We start from the raw sequence: 16107 nt of genomic DNA on the forward strand, positions 1-16107 counted from the left end.
AGTAAAGGTTCCGTGTACCATGGTTTTTGACAGGGTTTTTGGTTTTTCTGATTCCTGAATTCTTCTTTTTTTAAAAAAAAACAAACAAATTTTCCTGGAAAATTTACAGAGAAAGTGGATGTTTTTTAGCTTTGGCTTCTCCGTTCTCACATTTGCCTTAAAATTCATAACACGTTGCAGGAATTTCGCTTTTCTGAGCAGCAAACTGTAACAAGAGGTGAGACCACGTGTTCCGTTTCATCAACTTCTTTGTTCTTTACGCTAAGTTTTCGGTGCTTTTCAACTCTTGTGTATCACGGTGTCTGGGTGAGGGTTTTCATGCTTCCATGATTTTATCTCTTCTCTCTTTTCTGGAACTTAATGTAATGGCTTAAGCTGTTTGGATTTGATGAGTGGAATTGGTTATTCAATGAGATCTATCGTGTATCATCTGTGATCTATATTGTACTCTGAATTCCGGTTGCTTCTGTGCTAGTGAACTTGTCTTTCTTGTTCGTTGATAATTTATCACCATTTGTTTTCAGAAACTCTTGCTGAGTTGCTGTATTTGTTTTATTTATAGTTTGAGCAGAATTTATCAGTTGAATCTTGAGTTACTTTGTATTTCATTTAAATACGTTTTTATGTTATATCCTCTGTGCTGTGCACGTGATTATCACATTTGAACGAGTGATTATGGACATGTATTATGTATATATTTTTTGTTCGCCTTTACGTCAAGGGAATTGGATCCAGCTTCCAGTGAAAATTTATCAGTTGGCTTCATTTGAAATAGAGGATTGAGAATATTGTTAGATTGGAGTTTCCTTGCATTAAAAGTTTCAGCTGTGAGTGATTCTTTTTGAAATGATGTTTGGCTGAATCTAATTCCTTGCTAATGGAAAAATGATGTCGATTTTGTTTGTAAATATTGATATCTTCCTACCTTTTATTTATTTATTTTAATTTAGTGTTTGTAACTGGTACAATGTAACACATCTGAGCCTTTACTTGTGACTTAGAGTGTATACTGTTAAGCTTTCATATTGAGGTGTGATGAAGAGCCAAAGAGGTCAAGTAATATGAAGATTGTGCATTTATCTGATGATATCAATATTTTCTGGATTACAGGTTTCTTGCGTTTGATCAATCCATTTTGGCATGGTTCCTGAAATATGGTGCTGCAGAAGAGGTTAGACTATGGATTTAATGGCTACGAAGCACCAGCTGTTCCACGCGCTACCCGAACAACTAGAGTAAATATATTCTGCTTCTCATTGGGGCTACTCTCTTTTAATTTATTAAAACCATCCATATAATTATATTTCAAAATATTTTCTAGAGGAGAACCAAATTTCAAAGAAGAGTCCAAGATGATCAAATGTGCGCCATTGATTTATTGGCCACCCTAGCAGGTAAATTCTTTTTCCAAGATAAAGGGAATCCAACCATGCCTAGTGATGCATCAACAGATAAGGATCAGCATGGATTTGTTGAAGGGTGCCAAGATTCAGACAAACCTCTCAAAGATGAGCTTTTTTACAAACGAAGTTTTGACAACAACCACTTCCCTCACTTTTCTTCCCAAACAAACAAACAAAATTGTCCATTGAATGAACTCCAAAATCACGAAATTGATGTCCATTTAGGCAATGCTTCTGTAATAATAAGTTCCTGTAGCTCAGAAAGGCTAGTTTCTGAGAAATTAGTGGATGCCAGATGCCCTAACAAAATGGAAAATTTTACTAGCAAAGACATATTAGGTTCTTCTGGTCATCCAGTGGTTAATTGTTGTAAATTAGATGGTGAAAGTAAAACTAATAAACTAAAGGATAAGCTGCATAAGCTTGAGAAGGTTTCAATTGATCTTGGGACTAAGATGCGTGGTTTTGAGGATCCATCAACTGAAAAGCCTCCTAGACGGATCAGTTTAGGTAGCAAAGCCAAGTTGTCGAAGTATGTTGACATATTTTCCTATAGCTCATTGCCCAAAGGCTGTGACAATGTGTCAGCAGTTAGAAGAGATGATGACGAAAACTTTTCTGGGTCTACTCACCCTTGTACAAAAACGAAGTCCTTTATGCCAGTGACTGGTATACATGGTAGAAGACTAAGGAAATTATTGACTTGTAAATATGGCAAAGTTGCTCAGGAGTCGAAGAATGATACACTTGCTAGCAGTGGTGAGTCATTATTTATGGTATGAAATTAGTTACTGAGCTCTTCTTTCTTTAACTTTCATGCTTCTTTGTATGTTTACTAATCTGGTTTTTCAACTGGAAACATGTTAATTTTAGATGAAACTTTGAAGTCAACTTACTCTAGTAAGAAGAACTACTATAAACGCCAAAGATCTCAGATGAATATTCCTTTCAAAAAGCGGAGGCGGTTTCATTGTAGCTCTGTTTCAAATTCCAGTGGATTTATAAGAAGTGCTGACATTTATTATTCACCTGAGAGTGGTAGGAATCAAGATTCCTCTCCAAGGATGCATGAAGCTTTTAATCTAAATGGCTTCCTCCTATTCAAACTGCTTTTTGTTTTTTATCAGCAATGAAGTACGTTGGGATTATATTTTCTAAATAGATTCCAAAATCTTTTGCGCAGACTGTGGAATACCAGTCTTGGAATCCCCACTAGGATGTAGAAGAGGTGATCCTGGTATGAGAAGATTCTTACATGATTCTTTATGCATTCTGACTTGATTTTGTATAAGAATACAAAGGGGTTCTTACATGTAGATTTTTTTCTTTCAACCAGTGAATATTAGGATCAAGTCATTTACAGTCCCAGAGCTTTTTATTGAGATTCCAGAAACTGCTACCGTAGGATCCTTGAAGGTGTAATATCATAAATTTCATTTACGTGCTTTGTCATAACATAAGTCATTCTGTTTTTTTTTTTTTCACACAACTTATTCTGCTGCAGAGGACAGTTATGGATGCAGTAACTACTGTGCTTGGAGGTGGATTACACGTTGGTGTCGTACTTCAAGGAAAGAAAGTTAGAGATGACAGTAAAACTCTACTTCAAGCTGGAATATCCCATGATAACCAGTTGGATGCTTTGGGTTTCACATTGGAGCCTAATGTTTCACAAAGCCTACCACCTCTACATGCTTCAACATCACATTCTCTAATAAGGTAATCCATAACTAACAAAGTATATTTTCTAGCATCATCAGCATGGTTTTCTGTAATTGTTATTCATAGTTTTGTTCTACAAAATTTTATTGTTGAATTTCACATCTAAAATTTTAAATATGATAATTCAGGTATCCTTCCAATCCAGCTGTAACTCATCAGAGGACTCGAGGTATTTCTGACATGTTACTTGATCATCAAGTAACCAGTTTAGGTAACCATGTTGAAAGTGAGCATGATTCAGCACCTTCTCTAATCAACAAAGTTAAGGAGAAGAGTACCGTAGATTCTAAACAACTGGTTTCTTTTCCTGAAATGAGTAAGGATGAAAAAGTTATGATACCTGTGGTCCAGAAGTCAAAGCGATCTGAGATTTTGCAGCGGCGAATTCGTCGGCCTTTTTCAGTTGATGAAGTGGAAGCACTGATTCAAGCAGTTGAGAAACTGGGAACTGGAAGGTAAGATTTAAGTTTGTTAAATTATTATAATGGGGTCTTCACATATACATTGATAAGTAACTGATTAAGGCCAACAGAAAATAATTAGTTACTAATACCTATACTGTTTGTTTGCAATAATGAAATAAAAGTGCACAGTCTGTCTTCTTTCTTTTAAATGAGTATATGTTTAGATATTTCCTCTGACAATCCCTGATATATTTGTATACTTTTTGTTACAATCAGGTGGCGCGATGTTAAATGTCATGCTTTCGGTAACGTGGACCATCGGACATATGTGGATTTAAAGGTAAAACTGTTTGTGACTTCTTCTGCACCGCAACTACACTAGCTTGTTTATATTGTGTTGATCCGAAAAGGTTTATTTCTTGCTTCTTCATCTTTGAAGTTTGAACTTCTTTGTCAAGGGTTAGATAGTTGAATTCTAGGATGATAGACAGGATACTTTTGGTATGACTTATCTTGAATAAATTGAATTTGTTCTATAAATACTTGATTATCTGTGATAATAATTTAATATAGTGATGGGTCAGAAATAAATAAATAAGCAAACAAGAGTTTAATTTCTATGAATTGTCGGCATAAAAAACGGACATTTAATTAGGTGGTCAAGAACATAAAAATGGCAAACTTCCAAACCCGATATCTAAAAAGAACCACAGCAGCAATACCTTGTTGGATGTCAATATAAAGTCTTTTATATTGTGAGTGCATTTCTGGGATTGAGCAGGATAAATGGAAAACACTGGTGCACACGGCAGGAATATCCCCTCGGCAAAGAAGGGGAGAGCCTGTTCCCCAAGATCTTTTGGACAGGGTCCTAAAAGCACAAGCATATTGGTCCCAGCACCAAACTAAGCAACATCACGAAACTAACCTCTTAGATCAAGGGTTGCCAATAGGACCTGGCTATGTACATGGGATAACTGCATAGGTTTCTGTCTAAATTTCATTGAGCTGTCATTTAGTTTTGTAATTATAATAAATATCCTTGTTCAAAGTTTATTATGTAAGTTAATGATGCAATAGATAGCTGGTTAACACAATTCTTATGATGTCAATGTTACTGTAAATATATTTAAGTTGCTTGTTATGGGAGTGTGTTTTTTACCACTTGACATTGAAATCTATGTGGAAGTGTAATTTTTTTTTTTTTAACCAAAGATAGGAGACTCGAACTCGCAACCTCTTAATTGAGTATGAGGAGACTATGTCATTTGAGCTATTACTCATTGGCTATGTGGAAGTGTAATTACTAATTAGATAAGTAGGTGGTGTATTATTATTATTATTATTATTATTATTATTATTATTATTATTATTATTTTGGACAGTGGTAGTTTCATTTCATGTGTGGTTGAAAATGTTTCATGTGCCATTGACACGTTGAAAATAAGAGAGAGCTTATCTTAAAACTTTAATGTATGTATGAATTAATTAAGGTAAATTTTATGATGTCTATAATTTGGTATTTATTTTTATAATAAAATTTAAATATTAATAATTATTTCTTTTTATATTTTTAAAATTAAATATTAATTTTAATTTTTTTAAGTAAGTTAGAAAAACATTTTTAGATGCCATAACAATCATCATTCATTAAATGGAGAACACTGACATAATAAAATTCCATCAAGGTTCGAATCTTAGTGGCCTGATCCAAATCAATCATTACTTCATATTATTGTTGTTGGATCTCTCTATTTTAAAATATGGTCTAATCGAATTTTAGAATTGTTTATGTCTGTAGACACATGCAGAGGACATTACCAGAGGATCAAAGTCACACTCCCTAATACAATGAACCCCATCAATATTTAGTGGTTATTAGACATTCTTTCAAGATTTGACATGTGATGGCTGTTTTATATTGAACCTTATATTCTCAACCTTAAAAAAAAGAGAGAAAAGAAGGAAAGTGATGGCTGTTTTATATTTTCTTATGTTAGTCGCACTTTTTCATTAGAAATAAGTTAATTACATAACTGCCCCCTATTAATATACTTTCAAAAGTTACTACTATTAGAAATAAGTTACTTTCATGGTTAATTATGTCACATACAACTAGTGCCTATCATTATCAATTTGTCATGTATGAAGGATTGATCCACTTAATTATAGCACTAATTATGTGAATAAGTAGGTTGTAGTATTCAAACTTATCATCTATGTAGAGTCTAGAACGTTATCTGGGTCAATGTCATGCTTGAAACCTAATGGATCATGTTTTCCGTAAACTAATCATCATCCTGTTGTTGAGGTTAGGCAATGGTGGAAATATTTCATTATATGATTGGACCCCAACCATTGACCACCTATAACTCAAAAATTCTTAGATTTAAATTTCTAATTTGAAACTTCAAGAAATTGTAGATATCTATAACTCATGCCCTTGAACTTACGTAACCCAGTGGTTAAATTTCAGTGAATAATTCCTTATACCGATACTCTCAAATCATAATCTGCGCAAAGTGTCAATAAAACAATTATCTTAATTTTGTAGACAACTTTGAAAGTTGATTGATGCGAACTCCGCAACGGACATTCATGAGAAAAAGAAAACAATTATAGTAATAAATTATTCATAAAAATATTAAAAAATTTTAATATCAATATAAATATCTTATGACAGGGAAGCTTCAACCAACAAATCCATATTACAATTTAAACATTTCTTGTATTCTAATCTTAATTTCTTAGTATGAATCATTGTCAGAGATGATGTTAGTTCTAAAGTCGAAAGTGATTATTCATATGAATATATTTTTACATAAAAATAATAATTATTTATTAATTTAATATATGTTACTTAAATTATTTAATGTAAAATATATAACGTCTTAATTAATATAAATATCAAGATATATTTTGTGTGAGTTGTCATTCCATTTCAATACAAATCATAAATTATTCCAGGCAGAATTGCCAAACCTTGTCTTGCTGATCACGTTATTTTATTTTAATTGTCAGAAAATTCTAACAAGCATTCCTTTTTTGAGGGAAACTAACAAAAAAATGCCTCATTTAGCTGACTTCATGTCTAACCAAAATGGTTGGGACTTGAGAGAATATGTGGCTAAGGATCAACTATAGCATGATGCATGCATATTGTATTGTATTTGCATAATTTATGAAATATTAGGTCACTGATGAATTAGATGATTTTATAATTAGTTATTCATGTAGATTTCTTTTATTAAAATATCAAATAACTTCAATTTAAAAATAAATAATAAATCACAAAGTATAATTTTTTCACATATTTTTTTTAACCACCAATTACAAAATTATTTTTTAATAATTTTAAATTAGTTTCATTTATCTGCTTAAGTAATTGTTAATTGTTAATGTTTAAATCCAATACAATAATTTATTAATTAATTATAAATTTTTAAATAAAATTTAAATTTATAAAAAATTATTTTTGGTCAAACAACTAATGTTAAATATATATTAAAATTAATTATTAATTTAAAATATATATTAAAAATAATTAATTTTAATAATGATTTTTAGGTGCATATTTAGTATTTTTATTTGTGGAAAATGGAAATACGGTAAAAAAAAAAATTTCACAATAATTTATCCACATAACTACATAAGCGGTTGCAGTAAAGTGAGTGAGTGACAACAAACGTGATGAGGATGAGAATTTCTAGTTTTTAAGATTCTCTGTCTCTGACCATAGTGTGACTCTTGTTGCCACCGTTTCACAATTCCCTCGTTTCATTTTCTTAACCATTTCTCTACCTCCTTCTCTCTTCTATATTCTGTATCTCTTTCTTTCATATTCAGCTAACTATATCCAATTATTTTATTTATTATTTTTAAAAAAATTGAGAAAAAAAAGAACTACCCTCTTCTGCTGCTGCTGTGCTGCATGTTGTTAATCTCAAGCTCCTTACTTGTTTTGATAATCAGGTTTGCTTACTCAGCAATTTGTCTATTCTTTCCTCAATTTCATTTTTTGTACGCATGAATCGCGCGGCTCTAGCTCCTAGGGTTCTAAAGTTTCCCTCTTTAGCTAGTTTTAATACATGCATGTAAGGTGTTGATGTGAGCTGTGTTGTAATTATCTCCACATCCATAAATCCTTGGCTTTTTCATGGCATTCTGCTTCTGCCCTAGCTACATTTGATTTTCCATGGAATATAGTCTATATTAACATCTTATATTATTGTGGGAAGGTAGATATTTAAACCTGAAAGGGGATTAAATGTTAATTATTTAAATTTAATTTTGATTTAGGACAGGATACTATGGCCTTGTTTTGTTTGGTTCATGTAGCCATGCAATGTTTAGTAGTTGTTGTTGTTGTTGTAGTGGTGGTGGTTTTTATGGTGACACATAACTACACTTTTGATTAATAATATTGATAGAAGAGGTGAATTTTCTTTCAGATTTCATGCCTTTGAAAATGGATCCTAATTTCAACTCCAGTTTCCTCAATGGATTTAGATTCAGGCAAGTTCCCACTATCCCCAATGTAGAGGAACAATGCCCTGATCCTGTAAATGGGTTGGAAACCATGAACTTTGGATTCATGAATGACCCTTTTCTTCTTCCACCTGATCAAAACAATGCTCAAAATCCTACTTCTTCTGTTTCCACCATTACTACTGCAGATGAAGATTCTCCCTTGGATGACACCGATTTCTCTGCAACCGTACTACGATACATAAACCAGATGCTTATGGAAGAGGACATGGAGGAGAAGCCTTGTATGTTCCATGATCCATTGGCTTTACAAGCTGCTGAGAAATCATTGTATGATGCCATTGGTGGGACATACCCTCATCTTCCTCCTCATCCTCTTCCTCCTTCCATACAGCATCAAGCTCAAAACTACCACAATGTTGAAAGCCCTGATGATAGCCTCTCTAGTAACTTCAGTAGTTATAGTAGCAGCCTCAGCACCATTAGTACTAGCAACTTGGTTGAGTCACATTGGAGCAACTTTGACCCTTCAGAGTATAAGCCTTCTATACTGCAAACTTCCTTTCCTGCTGACTTTGTTTTTCAGGCGAGTTCAAACCCCGGCACACAGTCTTCCACGAACAATAGAAATAGCTTTACTACAGCCAACAATGGTGGTGGATTGTTGGGGAGTTCAGGTGCTGGATTTTTTGATTCATCATTTCTGAGCAAAAGTGAGTCCATGCTGCAGTTTAAGAGGGGAATGGAGGAAGCCAGTAAGTTTCTTCCTAAGGGGAATCCGCTGGTTATTGACTTGGAGAATAGCACCTTTAACCCTTCTTTCCAAAAGGCTCCTCAGCATGTGGACATTAAGGAGGAGAGAGATGAAAGGGAGTATTTTTCTGGTGAGTCAAAAGGGAGAAAGAATCACGAGCGGGAAGATCAAGTGGAATTACAAGATGGGAGGAGCAACAAACAGTCTGCGATTTACAGGGAAGACAGTGAGCTATCAGAATTGTTTGATAAAATACTGCTCGGCACAGGGTGTGGAAAAGAGGCACCTCCCAGATGCATTTGTGACGAAGACAAACCTAATGGGCAAGACAAGAATGTGCAGCAGAAGGAAGAAACAAACAAGTTTAGCAGTGGAAAGAATCGTGTTAAGAAACAAGGTAATAAGAAGGGAGTTGTTGATCTGAGGACCCTATTGGTTCTGTGCGCACAAGCTGTTTCATCTGATGATCATTCAACTGCTACTGAGTTATTGAAGCAGATTAGACAGCACTCTTCACGTCTAGGTGATGGGTCTCAGAGGCTGGCACATTGTTTTGCAAATGCCCTTGAAGCACGCTTGGCCGGCTCTGGCACCCAGCTATACACTTCTCTGACCTCCAAAAGAAAATCTGCTGCAGATATGGTGAAAGCATATCAAATGTTTATATCAGCCTGCCCATTCAAGAAGCTTGCTATCATTTTTGCTAACCATACAATTCTGAACCTAGCCAAGCCCAAGGAAGTGGAAACTCTTCATATTGTTGATTTTGGTATCCGTTACGGCTTCCAGTGGCCTGCCCTTATTTTTCGTCTATCAAATAGACATGGTGGTCCTCCCAAGCTGCGCATAACAGGGATCGAGCTTCCACAACCAGGTTTCAGGCCAGCAGAGAGAGTCCAGGAGACAGGGCGTCGCCTAGCTAAGTATTGTGAACGCTTTAATGTTCCTTTTGAGTTCAATGCTATTGCACAGAAATGGGAAACCATCAAAATTGAGGACCTTAAGATAAAGGAAAATGAACTTCTTGCAGTGAATTGTATGGTTCGGTTTAAGAATCTACTTGATGAGACTGTTGTGTTGAATAGTCCCAGGGATGCTGTCTTGAAATTAATTAGGAAGGCCAATCCTAATATATTTATACACGCTACTGTCAATGGGAACTACAATGCCCCATTCTTTGTGACACGGTTCCGGGAGGCTCTTTTTCATTACTCTACATTGTTTGATGTGCTTGACACCAATGTTGATCGCGAAGATCCAATGAGGTTGATGTTTGAGGAGGAGTTCTTTGGCAGGGAGGTAGTGAATATTATAGCTTGTGAGGGTTCTGAGAGGGTTGAGCGACCCGAAACATACAAGCAATGGCAGGTTCGGAATACAAGGGCAGGGTTTAGGCAACTCCCCTTGGATGACCACCTCATTCACAAACTAAGATGTAAACTGAAAGATGTGTACCATGGTGATTTCATGCTTGATGTGGATGGCAACTACATGCTTCAAGGTTGGAAGGGCCGAATCATTTATGCTTCCTCTTGTTGGGTACCAGCATAGGTGTGAACATTTGACAATGTTCTCCATAGTTAGGAGTAGTACTTGAAGAGTTTGTTGGAGTCATTGTCATTTTAGGATTCTGGTAAAATCTAACATGGAGATATCATAAAGTTTACATGGTTGTAGGAGACATTGTCAAATGGTGTAGCATAGTTTCAGTAATAAGAATACCTTGCACTTGGCTGTGTGTATAAGTATAATACAATTAATATTAATGCTACCTGAATGACTTATAAATATGCATATTCGTTGTGAATTTTCTGAGCTAACAAGATATTAATGTAGAAAGCATTCTGAATTGTTGGATGATTTACAGCTTCCTGAAAATGTAGAAATCATTCTGAACAGGATTGCTCAGTAACATGATGAATTATTATGGTTGGCTCTGATTGTAGGAACTAGGATGGGATGTCTTAGCTGAAATAAGATTAATGATTTTCTGATTTGGTGTGACTTAAGGCTCTGTATTATGATAATAGAGGTACAACACACGACGTGAGAACTTTTTCTTTTTAATATTTTTAATATTGTATTTTTAGGGGTGAAATCCTTTAAGATGAACCAAACTGGGTGTTAAACATTACTATGGTTATATACAAAATGTCACTGATGTTTTGTGTTTCTTTCATTAAAATAATATTTTTTATTACAAAACGTAAGAACTGACGTTTTGTTCTTTCATGATTAAAAAAAAATTTTTATTGCAAAACGTCAGTGACGTTTTGTACTACTACCACAACTGTGTAAAATATTAAAATAATCAAATATTTTTGTATTTTATATTAAAATTATTTATATATAAAAATTTTAGCCATTCTAGACCAATTTTAACCGTGTTCTTTTTTATTATTATTATTATTATTATTATGTTGTAAACAAAATAAATAGACTAATTTCATGTTTAAAGTGAGGACATCAATATTTATGTAACTCTTTAATTATTGGTTATATTCTTAGGGACCAAATAATTAATTAACAAATAAGAGCTAGACAGATAATGAAAGAGTAACAGTAGTTAAGTTTACTTCAAATAAATCTAAACAATAATGGAGTCAAGATGGTTCTCATTTCTTTACTAACACAACTTATTTGTCAAAACAAATAGTAAAATAATAATAACAATATATTCAACCATTAATAATAAACTCACAATTAAACAGCAAGCAAGTGCCTTTGAAAATTATTAGTCTTCTGTTATAGGCATTTAAGTGAAAACATAGAAAATTAGAAATAGAAAATTCAAAGAAGTATGAATGATAGAGACTTGACTTAGTCCCTAGAACAACACGTGATGGATGAAGAAAGTCTCAGCTTGGCAACCAAGTAACCCATCTTGTTCCCCCACCCTCACATGACGCTTTATGGCGTTGAATCAAGTTGTCTATATCCTACTTATTCAATGTTTGTTTCTAGAAAGTTTTTTTTGGTCCCTAAACATTTTGGAGAAAATTCATATACATGTCTATATTTGTTCCCTTCCATCTTTGAGGAATTTTCGGATTAGAAATATATGTATTAGGAAGGATAAACTTGAAAAATTGGAACAATATCTAGTGATCCGTCTATTGGATTTTTATTTGAAAAAAAATTGTGCCTATTTTTATAATAAAAAGATAGTGTCCGTGTATGTTGATTGAAAATAGAAACATGGACAAGAAATATTAGAGACCAACATATTAGTAAAAAAAAATTGAGACTTTACTAGAATTGACTAAAATTCTCTTTTTTTTTTTTTAAATAGAATTGTTTGTTTGCTCTTTTGTAATTAATTAAAAGAAATGTAATGTGATAATGTTTATTTTCATCTGTTGATGAGTTGAGCAGGTGGTAGTCATTAGTCAAACATTTGAAGATGCTACTAACTGAAGTGACATAATATCACCCAACTCATACAATGCACCTTAATAAGTGCCTCTCCACTTTTGAACACAATATATACCACTCAACTTCTCCGAAGGTTCCTGCTGTTAATAGTTAATGTTCTCCATCCTATGTTTCTTCTTTTGATTGGTCCAACCTATATAATATTATATATGTTGATAATTGTTAATATATGCTTTTAATTAGTCAAAAGAGCTGGCTGCTATGTACCTTTATATATAACATCATCTCACCCAACCTCCCCTTTTACCTTAAGCCAGGGATTCCTACAAATTTTCTGTCTTTGCAACTTCCCTTAATTAGTGGTCAGTAACTTACTTGCTTTCTACAGTTTTATTATTATGATATAATGAATCAAGAAAGAATCTTATGTAATAGTTTCATGGCTTCATTCATATATAGTCTATAAATTCATTTGATTATTGTTTCTTGACCAGAATAAGCTATTAGGGTGTGGGTGTTGGTGATTTTGATTGTTGTTTCTCAAATCTCAACCAACATAGCTACCAATCCATGGATCCAAATTATCCAATAGGCGGCAGTGATGATTTCATGAACAGCTTCCAAATTGGTGAAGATGGCACCATAGTATTCTCTGATGATCAAAATCAGTTTTATTATGATGCCAACCAGCACCTTGATCCTCTTTACCAGCATGTTGCAGACCAACTTTTTGATGAATTTCCTCAGTACACAAGCCATGTGGAAGAAGCTGCAGCTGCTCCTGTTGCCTCCACCGTGGTGGATCCTTCCGTTGAGGACGCTGATTTCTCAGAAACAGCAAAGTTTATAACACAAGTTCTCATGGAAGAGGGTGTTGAACAAAGGCCATTCTATGACCCTTTCAGCTTGAATGCCACTGAGCAATCCTTCTATGATGCTCTTAACGATGTTCTCATAGACAACATCAACATGCCACTCTCCCCCAATGAACACCCTCTTGATGTTCATCATCAAGGTGGAACAACCAGCAGCAGCAGCAGCGGCAGCAACAGTGGCAACAACAACGACAATCAAAACAATAACAACCCTGTTGATGAGAACTCTAGCGAGTTTCTGAAGCCTTCTGTTTCTCCTGATACCTTTAGCTCTGGTGATCATGCTTTTCAGTTTAACTCCCATGCCATTTCTCAACATGACTCGAATGTTTCCTATGCTAATTTTGGGGTGTATGATGTGGATACTTCTTTTACCAAGCTGTTGGCTCAAAATATTTTCAGCGACTCAGATTCTGTCTCCCAGTTCAGGAGAGGCTTAGAGGAAGCTAGCAAGTTTCTTCCTCCGGGACCTCAGCTTGTGACTGGTTTTGAGACCACACCGGCTGTCGTGGTGCCTATAGACGAACCAAAGGGAGATAAAGCCGTTGGGTTGAAGGGCAGAAAGAATCATGAACGTGAAGAATGGAGTGATGATACAGAAGAAGGGAGGAGTAACAAGCATTCGGCAACTAGCAGTGTAGTTGATGAGAGTGAATTATCTGAAATGTTTGATAAAGTATTGCTTAGTATTGGTGCGCCAATGTGCTTTCCAGTGAACAATGAAGTAGAGAAAGCTTCTAATCCCTCAACCTCTAATGGAGGGAAGGGTCGTCCTAAGAGACAAGGGAAGAAGAAAGAAACCATTGATTTGAGGACCCTTTTGGTTCTGTGTGCACAAGCTGTGTCTGCTTGTGACAACAGGACTGCCACTGAGCTTCTCAAGCAAATTAGGCAGCATTCGACTCCCTCTGGGGATGCAACGCAAAGAACGGCTCATTACTTCGCCAATGGCCTTGAAGCACGCTTGCATGGTGATGGCACTGGAACACAAGGATTCTACACCTATGTCAGCACCAAGAGGCTAAGTGCTGCTGAGTTTTTGAAAGCTTACAAGGTGTTCATGAATGCCTGCCCTTTTTCGAAGTTTGCAAATTTCTTTGCAAACAAAATGATAATGAAAGCAGCTCAAAATGCAGAAACACTTCACATCATTGATTTTGGTATCTTATATGGTTTCCAGTGGCCAATTCTGATTAAGTTCCTCTCAGACAGAGAAACTGGACCCCTCAAGAAGCTGAAGATCACAGGAATAGAGTTTCCCCAACCTGGTTTCCGTCCTGCAGAAAGACTTAACGAGACTGGTCGTCGTCTTGCTAACTACTGCGAGCGTTTCAAGGTTCCCTTCGAGTATAATGCCATAGCATCAAGGAACTGGGAAACCATCCAGGTTGAAGACCTTAAAATTGAGAGCAATGAGTTTCTTGCTGTGAACTGTCATAAGAGGTTTGAGAATTTGATGGATGAAACAATTGAAGTGAACAGTCCTAGAGATGCAGTGTTGCAGTTGATCAGGAAGATAAATCCGGATATTTTTGTTCAGGCCATTGTTAATGGATCTTATAATGCACCTTTCTTTGCCACACGATTCAGGGAGGCACTGTTCCATTTTTCTGCAATTTATGACATGTGTGACGCTGTCATCCCCCGTGACAATGAGAAGAGAATGAAGATTGAGAGAGAGATTATAGGCCGGGAGGTTTTGAATGTTGTGGCGTGCGAAGGTTTTGAAAGGATTGATAGGCCTGAGACATACAAGCAATGGCAGGCTAGGAATACAAGGGCTGGTTTCAAGCAGCTACCCTTGAATGAGGAACTAATGGCCAAATTTTCAGCCAAGTTAAAGGAATGGTACCACAAAGACTTTGTCTTAGATGAGGATGGCAACTGGATGCTTCAAGGTTGGAAGGGCCGCGTCTTATACGCTTCCACTTGTTGGGTGCCTGCATAGTGAGTTGCCACTGTCCTCTTGGTCTTGTTTCAGAACTCACCCTAGACTCTTAAGGTATGATTCCAAGAATCAGTCCTAAGTTTTTATTCCATCCATTTTTGTAGGTTGTTTTCAAGGTTGGTTAGAAAAATACTAGAGCGCTATAAACTTTGATAGAATTTGGTTGCCAGAGTGATATCGATGCGATTTGATGATTAACTCCTGGATTAATAAGGGGATTTTGCTGTGTTTTATTCAACAACTATCATGATTTTTGTCAGAGAATGCAGCAAGATTTCATCCTTTGAGTTATAGTCCTACTAGGCATTTTATCTAATTTAGTTATTCCAGCTTTTATTTGTAATGGTGAAGCTTATTTTGCTCTTAAAATTGTTACAGGTTTTGGTAATCCTGGTTTGGTCTATTAGCTTAACCTTGAGGTATTGTGACTATTATTCATCCAAGCTTTGCACAAAAAGCTACTCTGTATAATTAATGGCTGCACTTCCTTTGTAGAATTGAGACTCATCAATATAATGTAATGAAGCTCTGTAATGATATTTAAGGAGGGTATAGCAGAGTCAGAAAGCCCTTTAAGCATGTTAGAGCTAAAATATTTGCAATGAGAACATTCTGAGATATTCTCTCTCTGATCATTCGATTAGGTACTTAGCATTTTCTGGAAGATAAATTATCTACTGAATTGACAGCATGTGATTGGTTCTTGTTTGTTGGTTCCGTGTTTTGAAAGTCAGTTTTAAATGCAGCAACTTGTCTGAAACTTTAAATTAGATACAACCGAAAACGGAGTTTGTGAACCTTAATCACATGCTGATGAACAATCTTTTGATATCTTCCTCTGAAGAGCTACTAATGGATTGAGTGTTGTCTAAGATAGCATGCTTGCTTATTTAAGTGCTAACAGAAGTGATATAACCTAGAACATTATCACTTTTGTATTCAGGTATGGTTAAACAAGAATGTTATTTTTATACTAAAATCAGTTATCATATATTTATGTATAAATATATGTATATTTTAATTTATTTTTAGTGTATATTTTGTATTTCAATATATATTTTATACTGATTTTAGTGTATATCTAATATTACTGTATATTAAATTAAGCAAAAGTATTATCTGTACAATAAAATCAATC

General features: G+C 35.0%; 3 protein-coding genes across 7 annotated transcripts; all 3 read left to right on the forward strand.

Moving 5' to 3' along the window:
• LOC107629092 (telomere repeat-binding protein 5) lies at window positions 1-4673 on the forward strand. 3 transcript variants are annotated; one of them, XM_016331788.3, is made up of 10 exons: window positions 1-217; window positions 1111-1235; window positions 1322-2162; window positions 2277-2441; window positions 2587-2640; window positions 2740-2819; window positions 2908-3122; window positions 3254-3580; window positions 3806-3869; window positions 4311-4673. In XM_016331788.3, the coding sequence occupies exons 2-10, from the start codon at window positions 1155-1157 to the stop codon at window positions 4512-4514; spliced, it is 2031 nt and encodes a 676-aa protein (XP_016187274.1). In that variant the 5' UTR covers window positions 1-217; window positions 1111-1154; the 3' UTR covers window positions 4515-4673. The 3 variants fall into 3 exon arrangements, with proteins under 3 accessions (XP_016187274.1, XP_088364908.1, XP_088364907.1); XM_088508782.1 differs by having other exon boundaries at window positions 15-306; XM_088508781.1 differs by lacking the exon at window positions 1-217 and adding an exon at window positions 346-827.
• Window positions 4674-7198: 2525 nt separating this feature from the next.
• Window positions 7199-10578, forward strand: SCL14 (SCARECROW-like 14). 2 transcript variants are annotated; one of them, XM_088508780.1, is made up of 3 exons: window positions 7207-7501; window positions 7981-8044; window positions 8206-10578. In XM_088508780.1, the coding sequence occupies exons 2-3, from the start codon at window positions 8029-8031 to the stop codon at window positions 10320-10322; spliced, it is 2133 nt and encodes a 710-aa protein (XP_088364906.1). In that variant the 5' UTR covers window positions 7207-7501; window positions 7981-8028; the 3' UTR covers window positions 10323-10578. The 2 variants fall into 2 exon arrangements, with proteins under 2 accessions (XP_088364905.1, XP_088364906.1); XM_088508779.1 differs by having other exon boundaries at window positions 7199-7501; window positions 7981-10578.
• A 1647-nt stretch (window positions 10579-12225) lies between these two features.
• Window positions 12226-15598, forward strand: LOC107629090 (scarecrow-like protein 34). Of its 2 annotated transcripts, XM_088508784.1 has the most exons (3): window positions 12226-12508; window positions 12641-15023; window positions 15348-15598. In XM_088508784.1, exon 2 carries the CDS (start codon window positions 12717-12719, stop codon window positions 14967-14969), a length of 2253 nt encoding a protein of 750 aa, XP_088364910.1. In that variant the 5' UTR covers window positions 12226-12508; window positions 12641-12716; the 3' UTR covers window positions 14970-15023; window positions 15348-15598. The 2 variants fall into 2 exon arrangements, with proteins under 2 accessions (XP_088364910.1, XP_088364911.1); XM_088508785.1 differs by lacking the exon at window positions 12226-12508 and having other exon boundaries at window positions 12580-15023.
• Window positions 15599-16107: the final 509 nt, after the last annotated feature.

Source organism: Arachis ipaensis, chromosome B3 (genome assembly GCF_059453495.1).
Source record: "Arachis ipaensis isolate K30076 ecotype BB chromosome B3, ASM5945349v1, whole genome shotgun sequence".
NCBI classification, from domain to species: domain Eukaryota; kingdom Viridiplantae; phylum Streptophyta; class Magnoliopsida; order Fabales; family Fabaceae; genus Arachis; species Arachis ipaensis.

Coding starts and splice junctions, on each gene's coding strand:
- SCL14 (XM_088508779.1), top strand. CDS start 7,986: ATGCCTTTGAAAATGGATCCTAATTTCAACTCCAGTTTCCTCAATGGA.
- LOC107629092 (XM_016331788.3), top strand. CDS start 1,155: ATGGTGCTGCAGAAGAGGTTAGACTATGGATTTAATGGCTACGAAGCA. Junction 2,163..2,276: donor TGATACACTTGCTAGCAGTG/GTGAGTCATTAT, acceptor TGTTAATTTTAG/ATGAAACTTTGAAGTCAACT. Junction 3,870..4,310: donor GGACATATGTGGATTTAAAG/GTAAAACTGTTT, acceptor GGGATTGAGCAG/GATAAATGGAAAACACTGGT.
- LOC107629090 (XM_088508784.1), top strand. CDS start 12,717: ATGGATCCAAATTATCCAATAGGCGGCAGTGATGATTTCATGAACAGC.